Here is a 17,654-nt window from a genome sequence, read left to right as displayed (position 1 = left end):
ATTGTAGAAGGTTTCTCATAGAAACAGAGGTAATCCATTGATAATCTGGGGATCTTTACTAACTTGAGCACATTAAGGCCTTGTTTTAACAATGACAAGTCAAAATGTCTGCTGTGAAAAAGGCCTAAGGTTTAAGATTTCGCAATATTGTTTTAATTTGAATGAGGGATGAGAAGGTTCTCGACTGGAAATAGGTGGTTTGCACCCTCCAGGTCGGGAGAGAGTTCCTGCCTCAGGTGGAGGAGTTTAAGTATCTTGGGGTCTTGTTCATGAGTGAGGGAAGGATGGAGCGCGAGTTTGACAGGCGGATTGGTGCAGCGGCCGCAGTAATGCGGCCGTTGTATCGGTCCGTCGTGGTGAAGAAGGAGCTGAGCCGAAAGGCGAAGCTCTCAATTTACCGGTCAATCTACGTTCCCACCCTCACCTATGGTCATGAACTCTGGGTCATGACCGAAAGAACGGGATCCCAGATACAAGCGGCTGAAATGAGCTTCCTCCGCAGGGTGGCGGGCGCTCCCTTAGAGATAGGGTGAGGAGCTCTGTCACTCGGGAGGTGTTCCGGGTATGTCCCACCGGGAGGAGGCCCAGAGGAAGACCTAGGACACGCTGAAGTGACTACTTTTGGCTGTGAAAAGTGCACGCTCAGCAAGCCCATGGGGGTAGTACGAGCTTGATGTTTTGTGCTGTATAGAATCCTTGAATCGTGTGAATACACTCAGCAGCTTGCTCACCTCAGACTTGTGGTTCTGGTGAGGCTCAGTAGCCTATCTCCAGCCACCTCGAGTAGTAGTCCATGACTACTAGAAAGTTCTCTCCCTTAGTAGTTTTTGCCAAGGGATCTCAAACAGTGGTGTGGTGATGAGTGGTTCTCAGTGCTGGCTTGGTTTGTGTTCATTACAATGAGGGCATGACAGCACCTTATCTTTTACGGTTTGGCTGATTTTTGACATTTCTCTCTTGACATTTGTTCAGACCCAGATGCCCATGGTGAATCCTTTCCAGCATCTCGGATCTTAAGGTTTGTGGAATCACTATCTAATTTGCTCTCCTTAGCCTAGCTCTTTACTACCTCTCTCCCTGAAATAGTCCATAGCAGGCTTGGCGGCATTTCCTTCATGTGCATGTATGCTTGGATGTCCTCATTTAGTCCATTGTCTTCCCCTTTGGACTCGGGGTGCCTTAAAGGGATAGTTCACCCTAGAATGATATTTCGCTCATTATCTACTCACCCTCATGTTGACTAAGGGCTGGAAGAATTATCAGAGTCCACCGTCCCTTCTCTTAGTTACAGGGGGTCTCGGCGTAGCAGTGAATTTCAATGCAACGGTTGCAAAGGGACACCGGAGCTCTTCGTAAAAAAACACACACAAAAAAACATCCAAATACCTCCATGATGCTCGTATGTAATGTCCGTCTTGTGCTGAAGCCCCAAATTGCGTAATTGTCCCGAAAAAAATTAAATAAGTCTATATTTTAAGCTTGTTTGTAGCGGAAGCTTCTCGTCTTCTTCTTCTTCTCCTCTTCCTGGTCCGTCCAAATATCGCGTGATTCGCAGTAACCGCACTGACGCCGGCGCAAATCACGCGATATTTGGACGGACCAGGAAGAGGAGAAGAAGAAGAAGACGAGAAGCTTCCGCTACAAACAAGCTTAAAATATAGACTTATTTAATTTTTTTTCGGGACAATTACGCAATTTGGGGCTTCAGCACAAGACGGACATTACATACGAGCATCATGGAGGTATTTGGACGCCGAGACCCCCTGTAACTAAGAGAAGGGACGGTGGACTCTGATAATTCTTCCAGCCCTTAGTCAACATGAGGGTGAGTAGATAATGAGCGAAATATCATTCTAGGGTGAACTATCCCTTTAACAGGGTGTCAGGCACAATCAGGTTATTGCGAAGAACATACTCAGTGACTAGGTTGAACTTAATGAGACGGATGAGAAATCGCTGACATCTGTACGGTGCTCTATCAAGGTATCTGTGGTTCTCTATTGGTGTGTATTTCTTTTTTGCTTCAGTGAGTGAGCAAGAGCAGTAAGCTACAGTTTTGAGACCATAACTGGATGTGTCAGCGCCTACTACAGTGGGCTGCTTCAGGTCAAGGTACTGGAGCACAGGAGCCAGAAGATATACATTTTTCAAATTTCCTGAAGGCTTCTTCTTGCTGAGGGCCCCACATCCATGTCACAGTTCTTTTCAACAGTTCATTTAGGATGCAGTTCACCATACCATTCAATTTAGACACATTTTTGGGTGTTTCCAGGGTGTGAAAGTGAAGTGAGCTCTGTCTCTGATCTTACACGTCTGGCGGTTTAGCTTCAAGCCAGACCTGTGGATGGTTTCCATGACTTTCCAGATGGTGTTCATGTTGTTTGGCTCCGAATACTAAAATATAGTCCAAGATAGATCACTGTTCCTTCATGGTCCTACAATAGCTCTTGCATTTTTCTCTGGAATATCTCTGGTGCTGATGTTATTCCAAAAGGGAGCCGTTTTAAGCAGTATTGACTATTTGGAGTTATGAATGTGGTCAAGTTTGAGCTTTCTTCATCCAGGGCTATTTGCCAAAATCCACACTGCATCCAGCGTGGTGTTCGCGGAGCTTCCAGATAATTTATGCAGAATGCTGTCGACAGTTGGCAGGACAAACTTTTCTCTTTTTACATTTTCGTTCATCTAAGTATGGCCTACACAAATCCTTACTTTGCCAGTTGGCCGCCATCCCTGGCACCATAGGCACAACCCATTCTGTGGGCTCTGTCACACGCTCATAATGTTGTTCTCCTCCATCCGCTTTAACTCCTCACCTCATGGTAGGAGTGGACTGAGTATGCGGCGGGGTGCTGCAACACTGTATGGTTTGGCGTTTTCTTTAAGGACTGTCTTCACAGGATCCTTTAAGCAATCCCAACTCTGCATACACACCCACTTATCCAATGTGCTGTATCAAGCCCAGGTAAGCTGCAACTGATCTGCTCAGAAAATTGTCACATTTTGACTTTTGTCACCTTTTGTTATCTTGGCCAAAAACTGTCCCTGATGGTCCACTTTTCTTCCGGGACTGTCAATTTTTGACATGGCTGGTCTCAACTTTGGCTTTTCACAAAGGCAGCTGTATGTTGCTTCATTTATTGTTGTACTATTGTACATACTATTGTGGTACGCCATGGTGGCTCTGTGTCAGTGATGACTTCACCCCCCACCAAATAAATAAATAAATGAAAAATAAACCTGATTTCGGCAAAACCAAGCCTATTTTCTAGGCCTTTTCTCAAAAATTGCATATCCATAATAATGCAACCACAAGGTCTATTTGAATACTTTTGGTGTCATAGTAAAGGGAAAAAAATTAGAAATTGTTGAGATGTGTAAATTTCAGTATATGTGTTACTGGTGAAGAGTAAATGAAGATGATGCTGCCAAAGCTCAAAACCTCTATCAAATGATTGTACAATGTATGTAACATTATCTCTGCAGTGGTTGATTCTGATAAAGTGAAGCAGTAGGCTACAAAATTATTGAGATTTTACCACAAAATATTCGGGCGAGCTTTCCAAAATGTCAATTTTTGGCACAGCTTGGAACCACCTGCCACTATAAACCATTGTTTAATCTTTATTTTCATACAATTTGCATAAACTAACTGAAAAAGAATCAACTGGGACTAAATAACAAATACTTTCTAGGCCCTCTGTGTCCCCCTATGTAAATCACTGAGAGCAGCTTATTTGGGTGCAGTTACGCCTGGCTCTATCTCTGCAGCGGATTGGTTGATTTGAGTGATTGACAGGCAGGTCATTCGAACCGTTAGAGCCAATAGAATGAGGCTAATACCCACGTTGATGTGATTGACAGTACTGGCAGCCAATCAGAATCAGCAGAATCCTGAAACGTGTGACGTGCAGGCTGTTGTGTGCAGCGCTCGTAAAGGTTCCCCCGGCTCCTAAAGTCCGGTCCGGACCGATTCAAAGTTCAAACTGGAAATTTGTGGATTTACCCATAAAACAAACTTTTCACGACAAAACAGCAAACTCCTCCCACTCCCGAGCGATTGGTGCGGCGTCCTCAGCCTGGTCGGGGATTGGGCGTGGGTCTGGGGGCTTGGCATTTAAACTCCAGCTGAGCAGTCGGAGAGGGGCAGAGCACGGCAGAAGACTCCTTTCCTCAACCCAACCAGCCACCTTTAGTTATGTTGTTCTTTTGTAGGGGTGGACCGCCATTTCAGTTACCAGTTTTCTCATGTTTTGTGGTTAGCCAGGGAGGGCAGTTTATGTTCTTTCCTTTTCTTTTCTTTGCAGGTCAGTTTGTTATTTTGAGTTAGATTCCTCTTTTGTTTGTTATGTTGGCCTGGGTCCACCCTGAAGTCATCTCAGTTATTTATATCTTCTTTACTTATTGTTGTACCAATAAATTATGAGTTATTTCCCATTTGAATCCTGGTGGCTGTTTTGAGTTCTGGGAAGAGGGTCTCGTATTCATGTTGCTCCTCAGAGACCCCTAGCTGGGGCGTAACAGTGTGTGCAGTTTTGACTAACGGTACAGTGCTTTCTCAGGACACAGAAACAACAGGTGGTCTTTTACTGAACAGGCTTCTTACAAGACAAATTGGAAATCTGGACACTCAAATGTATGACTTGGCTGGATAGCTACAGCTTAATGGATCAGAAATTAAAATCTTAACTGCAGCACAAAATGACCATAGTTTATTTGAGTACACGATTGCTACACCATGCACTGTGTAAACAGTTCTCTGAGCAGTGAGAAAAGAGTTCAAGTTGATTAAATGCACACAATAGGCTAGAGGCAGATGGGCAATAGTCCAAAAAGCTGATAGAGAGAAGGTGAAAACTAGCAAGAAAGAGAAAAAAACAGCTGTTCGGTCGTGAGAACAAAAGATTAACTGGCAAAGAAAGTTGGGAAATGGGCTGTATACATACCAGTAAACTGATGAAGGGGAACAGATCTGAGGGTGGATATGTGTCTCAGGTGACAGGGAGTGTTGGGAAGACTTTATTTTTTATTTTTTTTTATTTTTTGAAAATTCTTTTTATTGAACATTTTCAAAATTATAACAGTCCAGTACAGTGCATACAGATTATAGATACAGTATGTAGCAAATCCAGAGTATATTTCACAGCAATGATCTCAAAGGTCCTTGTTAGGTCTTACATTTCAGGCAGTTGCATTCTGAGTTCCCAGGTACTTTAACACTTTGTCAAACTTTGCTGTAAAAAGGTCATTCTGAACGATGAAATCTTAGTCTTTCCAGAGAAATATAGTCTGATATCAAAGACTTCCACAGATGTATTGAAGGAGGTTCATCTCCTACCCATTTGGTCATAACAGCCTTTCGGCCCAACATAAGCAAAAAGTGTACAGTGTTCTTATGTGATCTTATTGATTCAGGGATATATCCCAATAAACACAATGTTGGAATAGGCTGTAGTTGCTGTTTAATTATCACACTAACCTCAGAACATACAGTTTGTCAAAACCGTTGAATCTTTTCACATTCCCAGAGGCAGTGAAATCTTGTCCCTAAAATAGTCTTACATTTTGAGCAGTTTGGAGAGGCCCCTGCTGTATATTTACTATACATATATGGAGATATATAAACATTTTGTAAGATAATATATTGCATTTCTCTGAATCTGTTACATATGGATATTTTCGAAGGTAAAAGTAAGATTTCCTCCCATATTTCACCGTCTATCGTTGTTTTCAACTGGGTCTCCCATAGTTTCCGTAGGAATGATAATCTGTCTGTTTTCAAATATTGCAATTTGGAGTAAAATTTGGAGACAAAGTGACCTTGTTTAAAAGAGTCTTTTCTAATGAGTTAAAGTCATCTGGAAGATTGAGCGTATCCATTTTAGTATACACATAGTGTCTGACCTGGTGGTATTGTAAAATTCTTTGTAGTTTGTATGTAGCCTGTAATGATTCAAATGTTTTAAATTTTCCCCTATCCCAAAGGTCATGAATATGGTAAATTCCTGCTTCATACCAGTTCCGAAAGTTGGGCCCAATGCCCCCCTTGGTTAATTCAGGATTGTCAGTCAGTGTTGTTAAACAACTCAATTTATGTTTAGTCCCAAATAATTTCCGTAAAGAATTCCAGGTACCACACACATTAGTAATTAAATAATTGTCTTTCGACATAATTGGTAATTCGCTCCTGCATTTATCAAGTAAATTGACAGGAGAGTACGGTTTGGAGAATGTTGCTTCAATTTCAAACCATGGCGGCTTCGGTTTAGCAGTTGCCCATATTGAGATAATTCTGGCTTGCATTGAGGTTATATAGTTTGTAACGTTGGGGAGGCCACATCCACCTTGTTCTTTTGGTAATTGTAAAATATCTAATTTAATTTTATGCTTTCTGCCAGCCCATATAAAGTCAGAGAGGGCTTTATTTATATCTTTGATGTTGTTTCTCTTTAAAGATATGAAGAGCATAGATAGAGGGTAAATAATTTGGGGGAGAATTGTCATCTTAATAAGATTGACTCTGCCAAGAAAGGTTAGCCTACAGCTCAACATCTTGTCTTTAATGTGTTTTACCATAGGGTTAACATTTTCAGCATAAAGTTGACTAATTGTAGGTGTTATTTTAACTCCCAGATATGTGAATCCATCTGGTGGCCACCGAAAAGGTTTTACAAAGTCGGGCTCATATGAAAAACTGAGAGACATGATTTCAGATTTTGTAAAATTGACCTTGTATCCAGATATTTGACCGAACTCTTTCACACAATTGATTAGCGCAGGTATTGAGTTTTGTGGGTCTGTTAATGTTAGGAGGATGTCATCCACGTACAGCAGAATTTTGTGCTGTGTTGTTCCTATCACTGTTCCTTTGATATTGGAAGCTTGCCGGACAGCAATTGCTAATGGCTCTATAGCTAAAGAAAACAACAGAGGTGATAGTGGTGATCCTTGAGCTGTGCCTCTGTTAAGTTGAAACTGGGCAGAAATTTGACCATTTGTTAAGACTGAGGCAGTAGGTATTTTATATAAAAGCTGTACCCATCGAACAAAATCAGATTGAAAGCCAAACCTTTTCAACACTTCAAGCATGTATTTTCGCTCAATACGATCAAATGCTTTTTCTGCATCCATCGTTACTATAGCACTTTGATGAAAATTAAGATAGTGAATAATGTTAATTAAACGTCTTGTGTTGTTTGATGAAGTACGGCCCTTTACAAACCCTGTTTGGTCTGCATTAACTATATCAGTCACCACTCTTTCTAATCGATTAGCCACAATTTTTGAGAGTATTTTTACATCCACTCCAAGTAGGCTAATGGGGTGATAAGAGGCACATAGTTCTGGATCTTTCCCTTTTTTGGGGATAACTATAATATGAGCAGTATTAGTACATAGATTTCGGGAGTTCATCCTCTTCAAAAGATTTGTTGAACACACGTTGTAGTAGTTTGTTAATTTTGCTTTTCATCTTTTTATAAAACTCAGAGCACAGAATCCATCAGCCCCTGGACTTTTACCTGACTGGAGTGAGGAGATTGCTTTATCAATTTCTGTTATTGTAACAGGTCCTTCCAGCAGTTTAGCTCGTTCATCTGTTAGCTGAGGTATCTGTAAGCCATCTAAAAAATGACTACTAGTAAGTGTATCATTGTCCAGTTCTGGGGTATACAACGTTTTGTAAAATCTCTGAAAACATTCATTAATCTTTGTATTATTTGTTTGATGAATTTGATCCTCATCAGATATTGCAGAAATAAAAGCTTTTTGGGGAGAGTTTCTTGCAAGACGAGCTAAGAACTTATTTGGCTTATTTCCAAATTCAAACATTCTTTGTCTAGCAAACAAAATATCAGACTCAGCCTTCTTTGTTAGTAAGTTAGTCAGCAGCAGTCTCGTCTCCCCTTTAAGCACCCCATCCGATTTGGATCTATGAAAATCTTCCTCTATTTTTTGATTTTATTTTCAATTCGTAATTGTTCCTGAGTGCGCTCTTTTTTCTTCTTACTAGAGTATGATATTATCATGCCTCGCATGTAAGCTTTATAAGCTTCCCACACCAATCTTGGATCAGAGTCGTTGCAGTCATTTACTTCTAAGGTCCGTCTGCATTTCCAAGAATTTGATAAAATTATCATCATGAAACAGTGATGCATTAATTTTCCAAGAGAACGATCGCTCTGCAGGCCTAAGGTTGCATTTCCAGAGTGACAGGAGCATGGTCTGAAAGGGTAATGGATCCAATATCAGATTGTTCTACTAAATGGGCTAGGTGTACAGATATAAATACTGTATATAGTCAATTCGTGAGAATGACAAGTGAGGTGGAGAATAAAATGTGTAGTTTTTGTTATTAGGATTCATGTATCTCCAACCATCTAACAAGTTCAATATCTCAAGGAAATTTTGTAGTGCTCTGCCAGATTTTGACTGATCTTTATGAGGGGGGTCTTTATCTAAAGAGGGACAAAGATAACAGTTAAAGTCACCTCTAATTATCATATTTGTACAGTCCATTTCAGCAATTTTAGGTAGGAAGGCCAAAAAGTCCTCGTCATAGACATTAGGAGCATAAACATTTCCTAACAATACTGATTCTCCATATACTGTAGTTCTCCTTTTACTAGAACTATCCTTCCATCTGTATCTTTGTAACTATCTTTAGCTGTAAATGGCAACAATCTATGAACTAATATAATTGCACCCCTTTTGTTTGTAGAATAAGATGTAAAATATACCTGTCCGACCCACTCCCTAAGATATTTTTTGTGCTCCTCCTCATTCAAATGGGTTTCTTGGAGGAATGCAACCTGGACTTTTTCCTTTTTAAGATAGTTTAGAATAGCTTTCCTTTTGACAACATTGTTGGAGCCCTTGATATTCCAGGTACAAAACTTAATATTCAAAATAGTGTAACATTATATCATGCTGCATAGTCTCCTTTGCTTTATAACATAATTTGGATATGCTTTTAAACCGAAATCCTGCTTGGACACAAAACAAAAAACACCAACAATCCAAGCAAAAACAAACTAAAGCTTGGATAATACCTATCTACCATGGCTAAAACAGAGCTAAGAAAAACGAAAAACAAAAACCTTGTCATACTCTAGCTAGCCTATATCAGTACAGCTGAGGGGGCAAATGAATCAAAGTGAGAGAGAAAGAAAAAAGGAAAGAGTATGTTGGGTCTCTCCATCTGGATTATTAATTATAATGCCAGCATGTCAACGACTGTGTAAATACTAGTGATACACAGCAACTCAAGTAAACTGAGAAATATCCACGTGTGAGTGTGTTTAAATTAAGATGAGCAGAAGTTATTTTGATGTTGTATGGGGGGGGGGGCGACCCCCATTCCGAAGGACCGCCATTCCGACGGTCTGGCAGTCCGAAAATTCCTTCAGAGGGGCCGCTGTTGCGAATGTGTTTTATTTAGAAAATTGACCAGATTCTCTCGTGGTTTGACTTCCTGCCCGGCTTGACACGATCGCGCCGCGGGGACAGCCCCCCCTCCCCCTCCAAAGTTTCACCCAGGTGCGAGAGTCTGATGCAGCTGCGGCGCTCCTGCTGAAAAATAAATGTCCTTGCTCTGTGCTTTGGTTGGGTTTAGGCAATGTAGAAAGGAGTTGGTTAAGTTTAGTAAAAAGATCAGGTAGAGGCCAAGAAAGTCTCTGCTAATATGCAGCACCTCCGGGAGTCGAACCCTGATCTCCCGCGCCGTCCCACCAAAGCATTCGCTGCGATGCGTGTACCCAGTGCCTTAAACCTTTTAATAGCGGACTTTTTTCAGGTTCGGAAAGGCACCCCTTTCCATAAATAATTAAGGGCCGGCATTCCGACACATTAAAGTAAACGTTCGGAATGGCACCCTGGAACCGTTGTATGGTACTCACTGTCCATTGTGCGAGTTGTTCTCTATTCATATAATAAGTCTTTTTTCTGTTTTTTTGTGGATTGATAGAGTCACTAGGTCGGGAGTGTCATGTAGTCGTTGATTTCCTTCATCGTGGAAAGGGAGATCGGTTTTCCATTTGGAGGGAGAACTTTAATTACAGCTGGATACGCAAAGGCGTGTTTGATCCCCGCTTCCCGGAGCCTTCTGCGCGCGCCTGCAGATTCTTGCCTCCGCTTTACAATCTCCGCAGAAAAGTCCTGGTAAAAAGACACAACTTGACCATCCGTGGAAACTCTGCCCTTGTTTCTCGCTGCGCGTAAGATCCTCTGTCTGTCCGTGTAGTCGTGAAGCCTCACCAGGACCGCGTGGGGGCCGTGTCTGCCGGTGGAACCCACCGGAGGTCCCACGCGGTGAGCTCGTTCTATTTTCAGCCGCTCCCATTGCATGTCCATGTTCAAGACCTCTGGAATCCATTTCTCAAAAAACACGGGAGGATTCTTGCCTTCAGCGCCTTCTTTCAGTCCAATAATTCTGACGTTTTGTCGTCGACTCTGGTTCTCATAATTCTCCAGTTTTTACATTGCTTTTTTCAGCGCTGACTCCACCGATTCAAGCCGTGGTGTATTAGTCGCTGCATTATCCTCCAAGTCGGAGACTCGTTGTTCCACCGTCCCCAGTCTGTCAACTATTTTGTCTAGCTTTTCTGACATCTCTGTGACTGGTTTCAGGATATTAGCGAGTGTAGTGTCCAACATCTCCTTAATGTTACGCGTCAGCTGCTGAACCACTGTGTCATCGTTAGTGGGGCTGGAAAACTCTTTTCCTGGCTCGGTCGTCTGGGTTAGCTAGCGCTTCGTTAGCCGCCAACTTGTTCTTTTTCCGAGTGTCTCGCTTTTTGGGCATAATGAAAAAGTTGTCCAGTGACATGTCCAACGTCTCTGTAGGTTTAGCGCTAATTTCACCACAATTTTAGCAACGGGTAAACTGAGAAATATTGTTTTAGTTAAAACCAGTGAGGAGACCGACAGCGGTGCGTCTATCCTCCTAGGTGCATCACGTCATACTTTGGTTTTTAAAGGACAGGTACGAGTGGCTTAAAGCAGAAGTAAGTGATATATTTGTGTTAATATAAGTCTTAAATAGTTATATCTTCCGACAGCAATCACTTACATAGAGTGTTTGGTCTGAAACACGGGTCTGTCAGTCACTCTGCTCTGCTCTGAGCCGAGGAGAAAACATATATCCTACAGTTTTTATCCAATGAGGAGAGAGAACGGCATGCAGGGCTGTGTGTGCAGCCAAGGGACGCCGTGAATGTGGCGACGAAGGGACGAGGACTGTTATGGTGCGTTCAAGGAAACTCGTATTTTTCCAACCGTGAAGTCGTACCAGTTCGATCTGGTACGAGTTCACGGGTCAGAAGTTACGAGCGGCCGTTATAGTGACTTTCACCGGTAAAACAGGTCGGAAAAACACGAGTGGGTTGCCTGGAACGCTACAAAGTCGTAAGTTGTGACTTGAAGCTGTCATTTACGATTTCAAAAGCCTGCCTGGAACGCAGCATTAGCGAAAACGACCGGACCACTTACTTCTGCTTTAATGTGAGACAAAGAAATTGAGTTCAGAAGTGTCTCTTTGGCTCGAAAAGTGCTTTATAAATAGAAAATAATGTCTTTAAAGGCTTATAACATGTATTATATTATTGTTATAAAGCCTTTTCTTTCTGCTTTGCTATTTCAACATCAGCCACAGCCAACTCACATGTTTGTCCAACTCGCATGCTATAATGCAATCTGGGGGAAAGGAAATGACAAAACAAATTGGGCAAATTTGAAAGGACCAGCATGATTAATTTGGCAACTTTTGGGGAAATGTACACTTGAATTAGCAGTAAACTTCCATTAGTTTGTATGATGTTTGACTGCGCAAACAAATTTATAAAGTAAGACCACTCTGGCATAGTTTAGCTAAGGCAAGAGTGGACTTGATTTGATGTTGCAAGGTAGGCTATAACATCTAAGACACAGTAAATGGGTGGCTGAGAAATGGTCTGATTTTCATCAATGTATGGGCCAGTGACATATTGGCAACATGAGAAATTCAGAAATAAGAACTACGGAAGCTTATTGCATTCACTTGAATAATAAAAAAATAAATAAAAAAATCCAGTTTTTCTGAGTAATTTATTTTTTGGCTTGTTTTGGGGGTAATTATTTCTGTTTTTCTGAGTAATTTATTTTTTGGTTTGTTTTTTTGAATACATTTTTATGTTTTTCTGACAAATTTTTCCCCTGTTTTTCTGACTAATTATTTTCTGTTTTCGTGGTATTTTTTTTTCTCCTGTTCTTCGGGGAAATTTTTTTTCTGATTTGGGGTTTCTGATAACCCTAACCCTTTGATTGAGATTTCAAAATTCCGTGAGAAGCGGGAGGTGGTGTTCTGTAAGGTACCATAGTTTCCTTTCAATATAAATCAGAATTTACTGGGAACACAGTGAAAATAAGAAAAATTAGTGGGGTTTTCCTTTGAAAATCTACAATGCTGGTGATAGCTCGACTGTATTTTAAAATCCACATCCATAAGAAAACACCTGACATCATAATAAATAGGGGTGGGAGAAAAATCGATTCACATATATATCGCAATATCTTTTTTGACGATTTTGAAATTGATTTTTTTTTTTGAAAAAAATAAATAAATTAGAAAACATTTTTTTTTATTTTTTTTTTTACTTTTTTTTTTAAATATTGTGCAATGTGCATTTGTTAGCCTTTTTTACATACAGAGAGTACAGGTTTTGAAAAGGGTTTAAGTTCACTTTATAATGGAGCATGTTAATTTATAGGCTCCTACAGTATTTGTGTGCAGATAAATGTTAAAAATGCTGACTAAAAATCGAGAGAATCTGCAATATCGTAAAATCGCAATTTAAATCGAATCGCCATCCAAAAAATCGTAGAAGAATCGAATCAGGAGAAAAGCATATCGTCCCAGCCCTAATAATAAACCATCCAGCATCAAGCTCAGAGCTACATCACCACCTACCAGACTTCAGTGGTGTACATTGGATCATTGCGTTGTCTTTTCTGGCGAACTCGTTGAACACTCTGATCGTACACACGTGCACAAAGAGCAGTATGAACAGAGATTGGAGTTTGATTGACAAAACAAGAAAAATTCTAAAATTCTATTTTTGAGTAAATCCGTGATGAAAGTGGGGTATGCATTTTTTCGCATTGGATAATGCAGGCGCACGGATTATACGTCACGTTGCTCATGATTCATCAGCCACTGATATTGGATCCGTCATCCGTAAATCAAACGTCTGAGACACGCACACACACTGAGCTCGGTTTCACCCCAAACATTGAATATCCCGCCCACTCGATAACGACCAATCAAATTCGTTTTCCTTACTCGGGTAAACTCGTGCGGCAACTCGTGACAACTCGGCGCGACAAACAGGACAAACGGCCATTTCTGTACACCTTTAAATTACTTGGTTGCAATCGGGTTTGGAGAGGATTTAAAGCAATTCAGTAAAACAGGCCACAGAATAAGATCCACAACCCTACCATTAAATATTCTATCCACCTAGAGTGAATTTTAAGTATAGCCTACTTTCTTCTGAAAACATTAAATTGAAGTTTTTGTGTGTGTGTGTGTATTTCTATATTTAAAATTTAATGCATTTTAGCAACACTGGGCAGGATATCCGCTTTTCTTTCTAAATAATGTGCAACAAATGTAAAATTTGTCAAAAACATAGTGTTGCATTGCAAAAATAATGTACAAAAAATACCATTTACACCATTTAACATTGGGTTGCATCAGGTCATTGACCCTTATAAAAAACAATAAACCACAAGGGACGTCTAACTCCCTTGAGTGGAGTTTACCCAAAGAAACAACATGAATATGACAAATGGCTTAGAAGAGCATTGGTCATTGCACAACAGCAAGTTCAGGAAGTATGTTAAAATTCTTTTGTTGGCTCTTGCCCTGTGCATTTTGTTGATTGAGTACAGCTGTACAGTGGCTGAATGTTTACTTGACTCATGTTACAATACAATGTGGCAATAATAAATATGATTTCAGGATTGTGGGCATATGAAGGATTTTTAAAGACAAACGTAAAGAAAGGAGTTTTAAAGAACTAACTAATTAACTAATTTGAATCCTGATCATGTGCACACCGTCCAAGAGGTGGCAATGTCCCCCAACTGAGAGTTTAACCTGACTCTAGGCACCATGTCCCACATGTGAAACTTTGTTGTTTACCAACAGCAGTTTTTGTCGTTTAACATGTCATAAATACCAAAATGACCTCCACAAATACTGAGCAGTGTCTCAGGATATACTAAATGTGGTGGGACATATTGGAGTGTTTAGTGCAACACAGTATTTTTCAGGCAACCCTTTTGTAAAACATGGCTTTATAAAAAATAATTTGCTGATTTTTTCTTTATGACCTTTCAAGAGACAAAATACAGAGGGCTTTGCCTTGACCGCAGGTGGAGAATAATGTGGAGACCCACCTAAAAACATTATGTTTAATATTTGGACAATATCAAATTAAACATGGTGATATCTACCATATCTTCCATACACATGACATAGGTTTGTGATTTTAATATTGTGTTTATTTTCAGTCTTATTATCCCAGGATAAGTCAACAGAACTTTACATTTAGCAAGCTTTATAATTGAGATACAGGGCAAACTGAGAAATTGCTCTGAAAATTTAGTACAGATATGATGTTTAACATATTTTATAGTACAGGTTTGTGTCAATGCCCTTAGATACAACCTCACAGCTGCTACATGAATCTTTCACATGATGCAAAACAAGATCTTTGTGTTCCATAAGTGCAATCTTTACATCCACTTTGTACATTAGTGGTAATGAATACAACATGTGACCCCAGACTGTTAGGGTCCATTCTTCACGGCGTCCGCCTGAAGGGAAAAATAGAGAAATAATTAAGGGTAGCTAATTTAACATAGACATAATGAATATGAAGTTGATGCCAGATGACCTATTTGTTCACTTTGTGATCACAATTAAATAAATTCAATATCAGATAATTGAATAGATATAGCAACATCAATGATTAATCAAAAAAGAGCTCTTCCATAACTGCTTATCAATGACCTCAGTTACAGCCTATATTTATCTTTCCCCAGACACATCCAAAAAAAAAAGAAATCAGACGCAACCTTATCCCGAAAACATTTGACCTCTGAGGACTTTTCCATGTAAAACTACTCAGGTATTTGGATTGTCCCGGTCTTGCACTTCAAGTCTGACTGTTTACACTCCATTTTAGAGTAACTTTTAAGACATTACACTGCTCCTTTACTGTAAACAGTGTCCTCAGGTATTCAGCAAACGGTACAACCCCACCCATTTTTTCAGTTAATGTTTAATTATTATCAGCCAAGTTCCAGGAAAGGGAAATGGGAAGTGACACCTTAAATTCACTTCTCTGAACTGCCATGCCTTTCCCTGATATGCAAACGTCTTTACACTCCTGCCATCAGATTAAGAGCTCAGTGACTCAACCAGAAATTGTAAAAAGTCAAGCCTTAGACTGTGCAATTTTACTGTGTCATACTGAAACTCAAATTAAGCCTTCTTCTCAATTCAATATATTCACACATTTATAGTAATAATAATAATAATAAAAAAGAAACACGAGTATGGACATGGAAAATGGACATACTCAACTAGTCTCTTGGCAAGAACTTTTTTAACCCATGGGGCATCAGGGTCCAGGCAAATTTGTTGCCGATCACTTTTAAGAGTGGCACTGCAGGAGCATATACAGATCAAAAACATCACATGTAGTATAACAATCCATTATTTTACAACAGGTAATCATCTCAGGCATGTGAGTAAAAATGAACAGTAAAACTGATTAACTTTGGTCCTAAGGCTTACATAATCTCCATTTCGTTGCAGTAGGAGCTGGCAGGGTACACTGTCACTTTCGCTATGTAACGTCCAATAGGCTTTTTCTCCTTGATGATACATCGGCATCTCCTTATGATGCTTTGATCCCCCTGACTGTTGCCTGAGGTTGAGAGAGGTCAGAGAAGGATATCAACATTTGGGTGCACATTTAAATGCAAACAGGCATTTGTCATAAATCACAGAGTGCATGCAAGCTGACAATAAAGAAATTATGAAATGAAGTGTTTAAATACCAAGAGACATATATATTTTTAATCACTTATTGCAACAGTGACTGAGAGATTAGACTCACCCCCAGGAACAATCAGCAAAACCAGAAGTGCCACAGTCGTGATGGTAGACATATCTGCGCTGAAGTTGAAGTCAGAGATATACTTAATACTATGCTTGGCTCTTCCCTCTGCACTCCTTAACTGTGATGCAAGCCTGCTGTGTAAACTCTTTTCTTCCGCACCCTCTCTCACTTCCAAAGAAATTCTCCCCCCCCCCCACCAACACAGTGTTGGACAAGAAGCCTACTCTATTCATCTTTTTTTCCGTTCTTCTTTCTTCATGTTTATTTCGACTACGTATAATAACAAGAATCATTAATCCTACAATAACATGACTCTTCTTGCAGAAGTGATATTGTCTCTGAAGAGACAAACTGCAGGTCCAAGCCCATTTTCTTCCAAATTTCCATGGAAGAATGATATAATAGAAATACTTCTACTATTGAGTTCACACACACAACATGAATACATCTGGAAGTGGGCTGTGTTTGTCAAACAAACTAATAAGATATTTAAAGTTTTTTTTCCCAGTAAAACTGACACAGCATTGCTGGAGCTTTAGTGATTTAGCTGAGAAACTGTACCGTATCATCTATGCCCCCATGTTCCTCATTTTTAACATCCTCTTTGAGCAATTTCACTTCTGCTCTCTTTCAAGGAAATTGCATGAAAAAAATCAGTGCACAGAAAAAAAGTAGTACAACATGTAGATAACAGATATAATCTTCTCAAAGAATAAGACAAAGTTTTTTTTTCTTATTTTTAATCTCAGTGTAATATGTGCTGCAAAAAAGAAGTATGCATGTGTAGAATATGTGGTATTTAAAAGTCTTTTCATTTACATATTTGTTGGTTATGACAAGCCAGCAAACATGTCCTGGCATGATACTTAACTTGAGACACACACTTTTACACAGATGAGGTATGTAAACTGCTGCAGGGCCATTTGCTATCAGACTGATACTTCAAGTTAAAGTTTTGTATCTTTTACCAGCCATTTGTAAAAAAAAAAAAAAAAAAAAAAAAAAAAATTCCTGACCATTATTGAAAATCCCAGGTGTCAACAGTCACCTCTTGCACTCCTCATCCAAGTGAAACCACTTGTTTACTTTTGTATATTTCTCAATGTAACCAGTTTGTTTCCACTAAAGCAACACAGACATGCTTAAGTATTCATTCTCGGATTATAATTCAAACACAAAGCAGAAACCACAAGCAAGCTAAAGTGATTACAAGTTCATGATTCATCCCCGATTTTCCCAGATCCTGTTTACTTCCCAGTGCCTTTTGTGATTGGTATCAGTGTGTGGTTTGTCAGCATGCATGGTTGGTTGCTTTCTGATAAGGCAGTCATTCCATAAGGCATTTTTAATTTGATATTGCTTATTGTGAATAAAAACATATAGATGGAAACATGGTTAAAGGGAATGCTATCCATATTATACCATACTCTTTTGTGGAATGCTATACAGTATATTACAGGCAATATATTGTTATGCAGAAGAAGG

General features: G+C 39.8%; 1 protein-coding gene across 2 annotated transcripts; it reads right to left on the bottom strand.

Moving 5' to 3' along the window:
* Nucleotides 1-14,549: 14,549 nt before the first annotated feature.
* Nucleotides 14,550-16,282, bottom strand: LOC310994936 (alveolar macrophage chemotactic factor-like). 2 transcript variants are annotated; one of them, XM_083983849.1, is made up of 4 exons: nt 16,167-16,282; nt 15,842-15,974; nt 15,624-15,710; nt 14,550-14,856 (listed from the first exon to the last, which is right to left on the bottom strand). In XM_083983849.1, exons 1-4 carry the CDS (start codon nt 16,216-16,218, stop codon nt 14,844-14,846), a joined length of 285 nt encoding a protein of 94 aa, XP_083839975.1. In that variant the 5' UTR covers nt 16,219-16,282; the 3' UTR covers nt 14,550-14,843. The 2 variants fall into 2 exon arrangements, with proteins under 2 accessions (XP_083839975.1, XP_083839974.1); XM_083983848.1 differs by having other exon boundaries at nt 15,629-15,710.
* Between the last annotated feature and the right edge of the window lie 1,372 nt (nt 16,283-17,654).

Source organism: Trachurus trachurus (assembly GCF_905171665.1).
Source record: "Trachurus trachurus genome assembly, chromosome: 1".
Lineage (NCBI taxonomy): Eukaryota > Metazoa > Chordata > Actinopteri > Carangiformes > Carangidae > Trachurus > Trachurus trachurus.
The sequence above is the reverse complement of the archived record's forward strand: the minus strand, read 5'-3'. Positions and strand labels throughout refer to the sequence as shown.

Coding starts and splice junctions, on each gene's coding strand:
- LOC310994936 (XM_083983848.1), bottom strand. CDS start 16,218: ATGTCTACCATCACGACTGTGGCACTTCTGGTTTTGCTGATTGTTCCT. Junction 15,975..16,166: donor TTTGCTGATTGTTCCTGGGG/GTGAGTCTAATC, acceptor TCTCAACCTCAG/GCAACAGTCAGGGGGATCAA. Junction 14,857..15,628: donor AAGTTCTTGCCAAGAGACTA/GTTGAGTATGTC, acceptor TTTTCCCTTCAG/GCGGACGCCGTGAAGAATGG.